Genomic DNA, 14,368 nt, shown 5'->3' on the forward strand with positions numbered 1-14,368 from the left:
ACATGCTTAGCCTCAAATGTTATATACACAAATTAAAAGTATATTAAAGTGAAACCTGGATTTAAAGTCATGTTTTCCCCGAGTCTCTTATTTAAAAGCCCTCACATTTATGAAAAATAAAACCAATGAGACCTTTTAGCATCGATGAAGAATATTGTATACGAACAAACCCGTAGCCCGTATATTTATTTTTCTATAATTTCATTTTATGCGCCTGTTCCTATTGATCTTGTGTAAAGTTTGTAATGCCATATCTGTAAATGCGTAACTTTGCAATAATGCTGACACCAGCATAACTTCCGTTTCGATGTTCTGAGTATAACACTTTATAATAAGGATCAGTCACGAGTCATCTATAAGCATTTAGCTAATAAATAAAACAACAAAACATTCTTACATTTTTATGTTGTAGTATCAATAAGTGCTATCTTAACATTTCAATGTGTTGTTAGTGACTTGCTATAAACCTTTAGTAAAGAACAAAATAATCATAAACAAATCGTTAATAAATTATTATTAATACATTATTGATATGTTATAGCTGATATAATATGGATCCCTGTGGTCTGAGGAATAATGTTTCTGTATTAAGCTACTGAATCATTTATTAACACACGTCCCTGCAACACCTAATCTAAAGTGTAAACTATTCATCACATGTAAAAGAGTAAAGCTCCCTATCATTTGTGGATTGGCTGCACCACAGTGGCATGTGCTGATCCCTGAAATGGTATGTTGCTCTTGATCCTCTGACACATAACCTACTGTTTCCTAAAGGCAGGAGTCTACGGAAAGTGGTAGGCCACTCCCCGGTCTGTCACACAATGTCCCCTACTGGATGTTTATTTCTTTCAGTCTTTACTGACAACATAGCTAACCATATCAGAAACCCAATGTTTTACTGCCGACTTAAACGTACACTTCCTTTACTCACAGGGCCATAAGCAGAGGCGATTCTAGAGTCTGCTGGGGCCCTAGGCAAAAATTCACAGGGGGGGACCTCAAAACAGCGTTTATCACCGTTATGTGATAAATAATCTGACACCAATGAAAAAAATGTGAAATATAAACTTTTTTTATTTTCAAAGTTGTTTATTTTCAAAATATGTATATACACATTAAAAATAGATATTTTAATAAAGTAATTCAAACATATTAATATGAAACACAAAGGGAGTGGGTGGAGTCAGGTGGGGCCTCCTTAGGGAGGTCAGGTCTCCTACTGTCATTGCAAAGTTTGCGCATTTTCACTGCGATAGCTTAAAGTGTGTCAGCCCTCGGGTTTATCTGTCCTGGATTACACATATAATGTTTGTGGTATTAAATGATAATTTTCCATGTTAAGCATTTGAGAGTTTATTGTAAGATTGTTCAATGAAAAGCTCTGGAAAAAGCATAATAAGAATGACTCATGTCGCCCATGTGACGTCACGTCATCACGCTTCCCCTCCACTTCTCAACTCTGATTGCTGCTGCTGCGTCTTCTGCCAAGATTACAGATAATGACTGAAATAATTTTTCCATTTCAAAATTGTTCAGGGGCTGAGGTCCCATGGTGTCTACTGGGTGCAGTATTACGGGGGCAGAACTTACCAGCCCTATAAGTAAAAGAATGTCTTATTTTCTCTCCTCCATTCTGTTGTTGTGGTATGTGGGATATTTTTGAAATGTACATTAAATTAAGTATTTTTAAGATGAGCTAGCCCAAGCTAACAGTTTAACACCATAGCCCTTTGAGTAATCAATAACAGCAACGTAGAGCCAATTGCTGTCTCTAGCAATTGCCAGTCCTGCAAGCCCTAATAACTTCTGGTACATCAGCAATGATGTGAAACTACTTAGCTGTTTGTTACTGTACACACTGTAGTGAGTGGCATGCCACAGGGGATCTGTACATGCCTACCAATCCCAGGAGTGGTATGTTGACATGTATGTATATATAAATATATATATATATATAATCTACTAAACAAGTGTCATCTGAAAACAACCCAATAGGATTTTTAACATTTCACATACAGTCATACTGTCATTGATATACAATGATTGATAAATATATGTAAATCATAAATAAGTCATAGAGTGTGGTCTATGCCTACCCTAAAGTGTCCTGAGATAACTTTCGTTATGATTTGGCACTGTAAATAAAATTGAACTGAATTAAATTAAAATTAATTTGGATTAAAAAGTTTAGGTCCCAAAACCGAGCCTTGTGGGACTTCACATTCAGTCTTAATACGCTCCGATGTACCAGCAAACTGTAGGCTTATGTAGTGTTATCTGTTTTCCGAATATCTACTTATCCAAGTTAGAACTACATATGTTATGTTTAGAAATTAGGATGGTATGATCTATATTATCAAATGCTTTTGTTAAATCATACCTCTGTTGCATGTCTTACTTCCTATTGCTGTACAGTAATTTCTTCCATTATTTTCATTAATGAAGCTTTAGATGGATTTGTCCAAAAGCCATACTTTATTCATTTATTTTAATGTAGTCTTTTCAATAAAAAGTATCTAATTTATGTACAAACTGTTTTTAAGCACACAGACACCTGTAAAAGCAAGGACACCAGTCTGCAGTTTGTAACTCAGTTTCCATCTTCCAACCTTTGCTATTTTCATTCTCTCTGGAAAAATACCAGTGCGAAAAGGAAGATTGAAAATAAAGCTTAGCAGTTTGGTGACACAGTTCTTACTTTAATAGGCTACTATAAAATTATTTGACATAATAAATGGAAATTGTATTTTGTTTTATGTTTGGTTATTAAGATACTCCCTATTGTTTTTATTTTTATTTTTTTTAATAAATTCTGGTTAGATTTGAGTAATTTGATATCTTGTTGATTGTATGTAATACATGTGGGTCATTTAAATGGGACCTATTAGTCTGTTTAAAGGCTTTCAGTCAGTGATGTTTCATCTATAAGTGGAAAATGGTACAATATTTAATAACCCTCTAAACATCTAAACTTTCTGGAGTATGTTTTATTTGAATAATCAAATAATTGATCACAATGACACATTTTCTATAGCCTATCTCTCTGTGAATATAGAGATTTGTATATGATAGATCATACAATGGACCTCTGATTTATATAATTACATCTCACATGGAGGGTCGGCAGTCTTGGCCATATGGTTTTTAAACTGAATTTCTATAGTCACAATTTAGAAACCGAGTGGCCAAAGGGTAGAAGCTCCTCCTATATGTCTGAGATGTGAGAATAAAATAAAGATTAAGAAGTAGAGGAGATAGGTCTACTTTGTCCCTTAACACTCTTAGATTATCGTCCACATGTTTTTTTAATACAGAAAACAAGGGTTTCGTTTTTTACTCATTTATTTAAATATGTGAATAAAATACTTATTCTTTATGGTAAACAACACGTGTCACTTGTGAGATTGACATGCTGCTGACAGTCGTGCTTCCTTGTCACACCTGATGGGCAGTGCAATCTTATAAATAAATATAAATTGGCAAAAATGATTATATTATTTAGGCATTCCAAAATCACTCCCTTATGTAAGCAGACCCCATACCCTTTGTTTTTGTTATTCTTCATTCCTTATGTTATGGTTGTATGGAAATACATTTTGGTGGCGTGTATAACTCTGGATCATGTGCGAAAAGTAATGTTTATATATTTAGTCTTTTCAATAAAAATGTTTAATTAAAAAATCACAACTAAACAATCACCTCAGCAGCGGTTACGCCTCCTGGATGTTTTCCACGAATCACGTTCTGTTGGATAATCGTGTAACCAATAACAACGCTTTGACGTCACGGTGGTAACCGTTTACAGAGACGTCCCTTCACCTGGCTCGACAGACAAACCATTAATCCTCGGGTTCAGACTGTGACAGCTCCTGTTTCTGCCATTGCTTTTCTGGCTCTACGATATCGGCACATAACAAAGGATTTGTGTCCTGTGCCTTGCTGATAATAACGCCAGGCTGTCTAACAAAGTGACGTTAGCTGCTCGCTCCGGCTAACTTGTCAACCGGTAACAACAACACGTCCAGCTGACGGGACACTGAGCTTGTTAGCCAACTAACGTTATCACAGCCGTTCTTTGTCTTTCCAAGCAAGTCAGCCAGCTGGCATCGTTTCTCCTCTTGGTTAGCTGCCGCCGGCTTTTGAAAATTTACTTTTTTTCGACTGACAACAGCAAACCAAGATAGGCGGCTTGGGAACCAAGATGTCGAACCGAGTGGTGTGCAGAGAAGCAAGTCACGCCGGGAGCTGGTACTCTGCCTCGGGTAACTGTCTACAGAGCACCGTCCGTGTTAGCTAGTGTGCTAGCTGGCTGTTGTTGTTTTTGCCACAGCAGTCTGTTCCGTTGGCCAGGTTTTTTGCATAACCCTCATTGTCTAGAGATACAGAATTCATGGCTAAAGTCAGGGTTCTAGAGGTAATCCATCAGATGAACAGTGGACTAGCTAACATTAGCTGACAGTATTGACTGTCTCATCTGTTATCCCCTTTGGTGCAAGGTTGGTTTGAGCTTATTCAGCACCTTTCCTCGTCGAGTTGGTCGATGGAAATCTTCCAAAAATAAACGGACATCTGCTGCTCTTTATTTTTGACAAGTAACCAAAATATTTCCACTTAAAAATGGCTAACTTGGCTACTAATGCAGAACTTCCTGGCCTACCTGCTCTCTTGCTGGAATACGAAACTACCGAAACAGCCAATCATTTGAACTTAAGATGTTAGTGTTGTTTTGGTCTTGTTGGTCTCTGACACTGACTCAGTGAAGTTTAGGTGCAGAAAATACTCGCTGCCATGAAACAAAGGACTGGGAAGGGCAGGGAACAAAATTGAAGGTTCATGTCGCACCCCTTCCCCCACTTCACTAGCTAGCTGCTAGTTTGTTTTTATTAAAACCCGAAAGCCTGCCTGTTTATCCCTTTGATGCTCGGCTTACTGTATTGTTTATAATAGCCTTTTGAAAGAGCATAAACCAGCTATATTTGTGTGGCATATACACATATAGGTTCATAAGCTACATGTGAGAGAAGAGCGAATATGGGCTGGTTCGTTTTAGAAAAATAAAAACATTTATACTGTTTACCCGGTAGCCTTAATTGTATAACGTAGTCAGCTAACGTTATCTTTGATGTTGACATAATTTGAGCAGTTCTGGACACTAGTAGGGACCAAACACAGATAGTCTGTGCAGTAAAACCATACAACAGATATTACATGTATATTTAATCAGTGAATTACAATATAATATACAGTTTGAGTAACAATGGCAGTGACGTCCAGTTTTTCATTCTAGTCTATTTCACTTCGTCAAACTAAATAACAATTGTATTATTTGTTTCTTTTTCTCTTACTTGGGTAATATGTAAAGTACATTGAGTACCCTTTGGGTGTGAAATGTGCTTTATAAATAAATGTGCCTTGCCTTAATGACAAGATTAAATTAGCTAACCACTGTCGCCACACTTGGATTTCACCCCTATTTCAGTGACAGTGATTTTAGCGATCTGTGCTTTTAGTGTTTTTGTCTATTAACTCCTATTTGCATTGATCACACAATTTATGTTATAAGTGCTGGCGCACTGTGTCATTCATAGTCTTTTAAGGAAGAATAGAGAGATAAATATGAGTAGGTTTTTTAAATCCAGTGATTTGAAAAAAAATAATTTTAGCCTTTTTTGTGTTTTATTCCACCTTCTCAGGATCCCAGCTGAACGCACAACTAGAAGGCTGGTTGTCCAAAGCAGAGTCCTCGATCAGACCTGCTAGAGCCATCATAGCTCCGTAAGCACACGTTGTATTCATACAAGACAATGTCAAAGGGTATTTGTAATGCCATCTCATTCTAATTTGAAATGCTTCTGTTCGTAGGCATGCAGGGTATACCTACTGCGGTGCTTGTGCAGCACATGCCTACAAGCAAGTTGATCCCTCTGTCACGTAAGTCATTCAGTTCTCATCTCTATTCCTTTCATAAGGAAATGCTTTTATGACTGTTCTTATCTTATACCCCCCCCCCCCCCACACACACACACACACACACACACACACACACACAGAGTGAACAGATAGTATTGTATATAGTGCTGGTGGTGTGCCTATTGTGAAAAGAGTGAATAAGATAAAAATCCTGTTGCCCTTCAGTCGTAGGGTGTTCATCCTGGGACCTTCACACCATGTGCCCCTCTCCCGCTGTGCCCTGTCACCTGCAGAGATCTATAGAACACCTCTCTATGACCTGAGAATCGACCAGAAGGGTAATAACTGTTTTTACTCATGACATTGTGATTCCTGCTTCTTTTTTGTTTGTTTGTCGCTCAATCTCACATGTTTATGTTGTAATTATTTAGGAAGGTTTGTTAAGGGTCATTATAGGCAGTAACATAAACACAATTTGGATTGCAGTTTAGGTTTTTGTAAGTGTAGAATGTAGTGCGTGTTTCAGGCCAAAAACCAAATGAGACCAACCCTTTTTTTTTTTTCAGTAAAGCCGAAAAATGTAATTAAATAAACCACAAATCACCCCTTCTTTGTTGTGATTTTTATAATGGGAGGAGATACACTTTTAATCATCCACCAGGGACCAGATAGTTCCTTTGTCAATGATGGGGGTTTTCATAAATTACTTAAACTTTCTTCAATTAATGTGCAGCTCCAAAAATGCATTAGTCAGTAGACATGGTCATCATACCGTGCACAAATTAAAGTAAAACTCCCCTCTGTTTTACAGTTTATGCTGATCTCTGGAAAACTGGGTTGTTTGAGCGGATGAGTCTGCAGACAGATGAAGATGAGCACAGTATTGAAATGCACTTGCCTTACACTGCTAAAGCCATGGAGAGGTAATGCACATAGCAGTCACATTAATTAAACTAAAGAGTCAACATTTTACACTTAGGCTGAATTCACACAGACTCAGGTAGATCCATAAAAATTGCCACATGGTTGTCTGGCGATGGGAGTGTCACTGGCCCGTTTGTGTGACGGCCTGTGTTCTTTAACCCCCGCTAATGTAACACATTACATTACACGTTACCGTTATTCCCTGGCTGCAATGACCGCAGATACAGAAGACCCACAAATGCTGATCCATCATAGTAGACTGTGTTTTTTCAGAGAGGCAGATGCTAATCTTTACAGTATGAGAAAAATAGGACAGAATTTTTCCACTGAGATGTTGTCCTCAAGTTAATTTAATAATCTGGTGTTGCAGCCACAAAGACGAGTTTAGCATCGTCCCTGTGCTTGTGGGTGCCCTGAGTGAGTCCAAGGAACAGGAATATGGGAAGCTGCTTAGCAAGTACCTGGCAGACCCTTCCAATCTTTTCATTATCTCATCTGACTTCTGCCACTGGGGTAGGTCCCAACAAATAACAGCACTGGAAATGACACTCATTCTCTGATAATATTCTGCCATTAAAAGCATAGTTTTTTTTTATCTGAGTATAATTTGTCCTAAATTATATAACTGAGACGTAATGTATCCAGCTTTGTATTTCTCTGTTGAAGGTCAACGGTTCCGCTACACTTACTATGATGAATCTCAAGGGGAGATCTACAGGTCTATCGAGCATCTTGATAAAATGGTAACTGTCCAGATGAATTTGATTAAGATGTGAGATAATTTGTGAAATGACATATCTAAAGATTATCATCAGCCACATCCACAGCTGTTATGAGAATGCAGTACACGTTAATAAATAGATGATAAATGAATGTCACAATAGGCCGGGCCCATAATACTTGAGTGACATGCCATTTTGAATGCCTTGTGTTCTCTTAATGTGACTATTTACTTTCATATACTTGCTTAGAATACACCATGTTTCAGCAAGTTGGAATACAGAAGAGCAGAGAGTAAAGAGAATATCTTTAAGGGAGCTTGTTTTCACCCACAGCATAGAGAAATTACTGCTTTCTAGAGATCAATTAACTAAGTTCAAATCAATTCAATTCAGTTTTATTTATAGTGCCAAATCCTAACAAAAGTTATCTCAGGACACTTTACAGAGTAGGTATAGACCACACTATGACTTATTTATGATTTACATAGAAATCAATGAGAAATCAATTTAATTATATACAGAAAGGTACCATAACAACAAAACAAATCAAAACGTGACTTCTGACTCTTTTCCCCCTCTGCTTTTGAAGGGGATGGGCATTATAGAACAGCTGGATCCCATGACTTTCACCAACTATTTGAAGAAGTACCGCAACACCATCTGTGGGCGTCACCCAATTGGAGTGCTTCTAAATGTAGGTACCACAGAAAAACAGCCTCACCAGGTGTATCGCTATTTAACATTTTGTAGACATGTTGATGGGGGTTCAGTTGAGTCTTGGCAAAGCTCCATCTCCCTTAGCTACGCCTACTGTGCCTCTATGCCCAAACAAAAGTACTTTTTGATACAACAGGACCTTGATGACAGAAAGAGGGCAATAACAATAGTTAATTTTTAGCTTACAACTGTTAATATGCTGGCAGAAATGACAACATAAAATACCAGATTTTCTATTTTCAACTGACTCTATAGGGACTCCTTACCTAAATGGGTGCTTGAGTGTAGTAAGCTAGTTAGCCATACATGCTGACAATTGAAGCATACAGTAGAGCAGACAAAGACCCTGTTTTATCCATCCCATATGTTTCTGTGCTTGTGTTTTGGTTTGTAAAGGATAAAAAAAAAAACCCACCACCCTCCAAACTCTTTATATATAGAGTATTACTACAGCCATCATCCACACCACTTTTATATAAGACTTTCATGTGGAGAAATCCAAAGCCTCACAGGCCTACCGTGTGTAGTTACAGTAGCTAAGCTATATTGGACAATCACTGCTTATTGACCGTCACCCTTTCCCCCAAACAGTGTCCAACTATTCTTGTGAGGACGACACACACTCCTTATTGCCTGATTAAGTGTGGATGTCTCTGTTTTGCAGGCTGTGGCTGAGCTGAGGAAGTCTGGTTTAGAAATGAACTTCTCTTTCCTGAACTACGCCCAATCAAGTGAGTGCAGGAACTGGCAGGACAGCTCCGTGAGTTACGCTGCCGGGGCTCTCATCGCTCATTGAGGTCGACTTCTGCAGGAGCCACTGCAGCGCCGCCACCCTGTCCTTAATATCTATCGCCATAACCTGACCCAGACACCCTCCCTCTCACCCCACCTCCAAGTTATGCCCACTATTTGCAGGAAGGACCTAGACACTCAAAGCCAGTACAGTCTTCTTTCTCTGTTTCTCCCTCCTCCGCCTTTCTCCACCCTCCTCTGTTTGAAATGTGTCTCAGAACGTTTGAAATATTTTTGCTTGAAGTGCAGTTTTGAGATAATGTAGGAGCAAATGGTTAGAGGAGATGGGAAGAGTGCGTGTTATGATGGTTTGGAGCGTTGGGGCGGAAGGGGGAAATCTTATTTGGGTTTTGTGCCGTTTTGTTTTCTTTGCAAAACGATGGATTTGATTTGTAACAATGTGATCTTTCCATTCAGGCTCGCTGCGATCTGTGCTCATGTAATTTGCCTCAAAAAAGGAATGACTAAAACTCCAGATTATAACGGAGCATATTGAAATTTTGCCGGATGAAAATGACACGAGTGTTTTGACTGACAGCTTCAAGCTACTGGCAACTCAAGATTTTGCAAATGGTGTCATAGGTAATTACTACCATTGCTCAACATATGTTCCAGTTGCTAACAAAAGGGCTGCACCCAACAAAGTTCACTAACCCCCTGCTGTACAAAACCAAAAACATTATTACTCTGTTTATTAAATAGGCTCTTTTATTCATCTTTTTTATTCTTTTTCCTCCCCTTTTTTTGTAGTTTTATTAGATGTGATCATATTTACTCAAGTAGTGTGTAGATTTGAACAAAAGCAGTGTTGTCGGTTAAGCACTAAAGCCAACAACATGGTTTTCCCAATAAATTAGTGTGTGCAGCACAGCTTCCAGACTCCAGTTGTATGCCTGTAGCATTACAAATATGTTTTTGGACCCCAATTCCGCTACAGAAATGTAATCAAAGCTGGATATTGTGTAAATTACTCCAACATGGACACCTCTAGTCTTTGATTACACTGCCACCTTGAATTTCTGTACTTATTGGATTGTCAGGAGACCATAGCGAATATTTCTTTTTCTAGACTTGTAAAAAATGTCTTTTGTTACAAATTGACTTCTATAAGAGCAGTAAAGCTTTTGTTTTGGCCTGATCAATGTGGCAAACGCCTTGATGATCTGCTGATATTGTTGGAATTATTAGACAGTGTTCATTAGGTAGTAAGTTACAACTCTTTGTGTTAATATGCTTTGGTTTAAGAATGCCAAAAGTTATTGGGAAGATATGTTATCCTTATTTAAAGGTTTCCAGTTTTGCTTCTGAGTGTATGACAATTCACCTCACAATGACTCTCGAGGCAGTAAGAGTAACAATTAGACAAGGTTAGCTAAATCAAGTCATAGATGGCCAGCTTTTTAAGATTAGCACAAAATCATAATGCTTGGCTATAAAGTTTAAGAATTTAACCGGAAAAGAGACAGATATGGCTCCCTGCTGTATTTTGTCATTTATTTAAAAAAACAAAACATGAATATCTGCTTTATGAAATGTCAAGCACGAGGATCACAATTATTAACAAAAGTAAAAAAACTTTTCAAAAGAATATGCTTTGTTGTCCTGTTGCCTGAAATACCTCCGAGATGAACAAACTGCAGACAAAAGCTGAATGCAAAAACCTGATGATTTATATTGGCTGTGTAGGATTTTAATGACAATATGATATAGGCCGCACTCACAGCACAAAGTCAGCACTGACTTTTACTGATGCAGTCCTCTAACATTGGTCCGTCCCTCTCGGTACCACAAGAGGCGTCGCACTGAGCATTAAGCTAGCAGCTCTGGCTGAATCGAGTGGGCACAGACTGAAGAATGAATCCTCAGACTCACTTGACCTCTGAAGCTAATTTATGGGAAACTAGTAAAGCATGACACACTGTGCTATTGTGCCTTTTATCACTGTTGCACATATACATATAAAGTGTATTCTCAATCTTATTTTAGAATGTGTTCTTTCAGTTTTTTTGTTTTAGTCCTTGTCACGTGCCCAACAATGTGTCCAGCTCACCCAGCACTCCAGGAGTGTGTGACATCCCCCCCCTCATCTGTTGGTCTAAAATGGCACCAACTGTTATCTCCTCTCTCCAGCAGGGAGTGGTGTTCTCTTTTCTCTGATTCACCTCATTCCTGTAGAGAGACAAAGGCTGAAACTCAACACTGTTCACTTTATGTTTATGGATCTTTGTTTGTCTTTTAGAAATGCTTTTTGTATTATTTTTTTTCTTGCTTAGAGAATGGGAACTTACTCGTCACAAACCTAAAAAATATACTACTTAACTACTCCCTAAATGGAGTTTTTTTTTTTATCTCAGGTTCCACTGACAAAGCATCCCAAAAGGCTCTTCAGATAAAGCTGTGGATTCATGTTACAAACAAGTAAAATGTACTGAAAAGCACGTCTGCTGTGGAGTCTTGTTTTTCAAGTATTTACACATCACACAGAAAGCTGGCATAATATATACATTTCATTTAATCACTGTCTTTAATGAGGATGTGTATTCCTCTTTTTTTGAGTTTCTTTTGAAGTTTGGAGAGTTGAAAAGATATTTTGTTTATACACTCAGCTGCAAGTTTATCAGGTACACCTAGCTAAATGTAAAGCAGTCTATACAACAGTCCTGCAGTAACTCCTACATTTATATAATGTTCAGTTTTTGTTGTTGTAGAGGTGTTGCTCAAACTTTATGATCCTTTTGGATGATGTTTCTGGTATTTAGCCTGCCTTCATTTATATAGGTGGGATGGACAAAATAATGGAAACATCTGTCATTATAACACAATGCAATTCAACAGCTACATCCTGAAAAATGATCATGTACAAAAACTGTGTGTGTGTGTGTGTGTGTGTGTGTGTGTGTGTGTGTGTGTGTGTGTGTGTGTGTGTGTGTGTGTGTGTGTGTGTGTGTGTGTGTGTGTGTGTGTGTGTGTGTGTGTGTGTGTGTGTGTGTGTGTGTGTGTGTGTGTGTGTGTGTGTGTGTGTGTGTGTGTGTGTGTGTGTGTGTGTGTGTGTGTGTGTGTGTGTGTGTGTGTGTGTGTGTGTGTGTGTGTGTGTGTGTGTGTGTGTGTGTGTGTGTGTGTGTTTTTAAAGTTTCATTCTGAAAGACGAATATAGCATGTGACATGTTGGAAAGCAATAAATAGACACGGGCAGGGCCTTAAGCAGGAATTTAGTTTTTTCTTTTTACTTAGGAGCGTTTTCACACTTCACATGACAGTAAACCAGTTTTTGTTATCTAAATATAAGTTTAACCCTTAAATGATTTCTGTATCCTCAGGGATACAGACATTTGGCAGGCTGCAGGGGGGAGGAGCATTAAGTATCTGCACTGAATATCATGAAAAGTCTTAAGGGGGATGGGTCAAGTACCCAGGTCATGTGACTTTATGGCAGCATTCAAAACTATATTGATACTTTTATGTCAAATTTCAAAATGGCAGCCTACGTGGACAGAGACACTGGCCATGAGGTAAGCATTGTTATTTTTCTTCTTAATTATGTTTTGGGGGGGATTTGTTTTTGAGAATATTGTTCTTTAAGGATCATTTTATGTATTCTTTTTAAAAAAAATAATGACTTACATTCACACAACTTTGATAAACAGGCACTGAATGTCTGTATCCTTGGAGATACGTTGTCCAGATAGGGGTATAAAAACAGGCATAATCACTCTCAAATAAACTTATGTTTGAAGCCTACACTCTACAGATAATCAATAATATAAAGGTGTTAAATATTGATTACACTTCATTTTACTTTTAAATGTGTATCACTGATTAATTCACCAGTGTACATATGTTCTCAGGGAATTTCTACCAGTCATTTCCATGGTACAAGAAAGAGAGAGGTGGCATCTGTTGTGTTGCCACCGGATGGTTTATCTGATTCAGATGAGGGAACGAGTGAAGATGAGGAAGATGAATTTTATACAGAGCGCTAGTGTCAGGACAGCAGCAACAGCAGTGACCAGTTTAGTGATAGCTCAATTGATGATGAGGCAGAAGAGGGAGCAAACCACAGTAAAAGAGGGAGGATGTTCAGGTAATTCAGTTAAATGTGTAAAGTAACTATAGCTGTAAGAAAAATTTACTGGAGTAAAGAGGATAACCTTCCATCCTAAGTACGGTTGAGTGGTCCAGACTTGTAAAACAGCAGAAAACAGAAATACAAGACACATTTATAAATAACAAAATACATATCCATACCTGGATAGAAACATTTCCGTATTCTAAAGTAAATGTTATATGTAAATGTAAATGTTGTGTCTTTTACCTTGGGTAATGAGGTTTCTGGTAATAGCCTACCCTAATAGCTTAGCTCATGGACGTGTAGTGTGTTTAAAATTAGAAAAACGAAATTTGAGCACCAGTCTACTGCTACACCAAGTTGTTTCAGTGCACCAGATGAGCTATTCACTCCACTAACATACTTCTCCAAATTCTTTGACGAGGACATCTTTGAGACCATTGCTAACCAGACGACCTTGTATTCATGTCAGGCAGCATCAACACTAATGCCTCTGAAATCAAAGCATTCATTGGAATGAAGTTGATGATGGGTGTAGTGAAAATGCCTGCAGTAGAAAACTACTGGGCAACAGATACAAGATATGACAAAATAGTAGATGTCATGCCACTCAAGAGGTATAAATGTTTGTCCAGGATGCTCCACTTTCAAGACAACATGAGCTCTGATTCCAGTGAAGATCGCCTGTTGAAAGTAAAGCCTGTACTTGACCACATGAGGGGGAAGTGTATGGACATTGATAGTGAAAACCAATTCTCAATTGATGAAATGATGGTTCCTTACAAAGGCAAAAAAGCTGGAAGTCTGCGGCAGTGTCTACCCAGCAAACCCAAGAAATGGGGTTTCAAGATCTTTGTGCGAGCTGGTGTGTCTGGCTTTGTGTATGACTTCATGGTTTACACAGGGAAGTCTACATTTGATGGTTCTACTCCAGACAAAGAGTTTGGGTTAAGTGGAAATGTTGTTCTGCAGCTGTGCAGAACCATCAGAAACCCCTCCAACTGCGTTGTCTACTTTGACAACTTTCTCACATCCCTGAGATAGATAACTCATCTAAAGGAGTCTATGGGCCTCAGAAGTTTGGGTACCATTCAAAAGAACTGCTTGATGGGTTGTACACTGGAAGAAGAGACCTCCTAGGAAGAGGCAGCTTTGACTTTCGTGTAGACAACGATGCAAAGCTTGCTGTGGTCAAATGGGCAGACAACAAAACTGTCACCTTGGTGAGCTCCTG

The 14,368-nt window shown here is 38.4% G+C and overlaps 1 protein-coding gene across 1 annotated transcript; it reads left to right on the forward strand.

The window, feature by feature from the left end:
• The first annotated feature begins 3,892 nt into the window (after positions 1-3,892).
• memo1 (mediator of cell motility 1) lies at positions 3,893-11,446 on the forward strand. Its single transcript, XM_083923431.1, has 9 exons — positions 3,893-4,265; positions 5,697-5,778; positions 5,866-5,934; positions 6,139-6,251; positions 6,725-6,836; positions 7,208-7,350; positions 7,504-7,580; positions 8,149-8,253; positions 8,941-11,446. The coding sequence occupies exons 1-9, from the start codon at positions 4,205-4,207 to the stop codon at positions 9,070-9,072; spliced, it is 894 nt and encodes a 297-aa protein (XP_083779557.1). The 5' UTR covers positions 3,893-4,204; the 3' UTR covers positions 9,073-11,446.
• The last annotated feature ends 2,922 nt before the right edge of the window (positions 11,447-14,368 follow it).

Source organism: Echiichthys vipera (assembly GCF_963691815.1).
Source record: "Echiichthys vipera genome assembly, chromosome: 11".
In the NCBI taxonomy this organism is placed as follows: Eukaryota; Metazoa; Chordata; class Actinopteri; order Perciformes; family Trachinidae; genus Echiichthys; species Echiichthys vipera.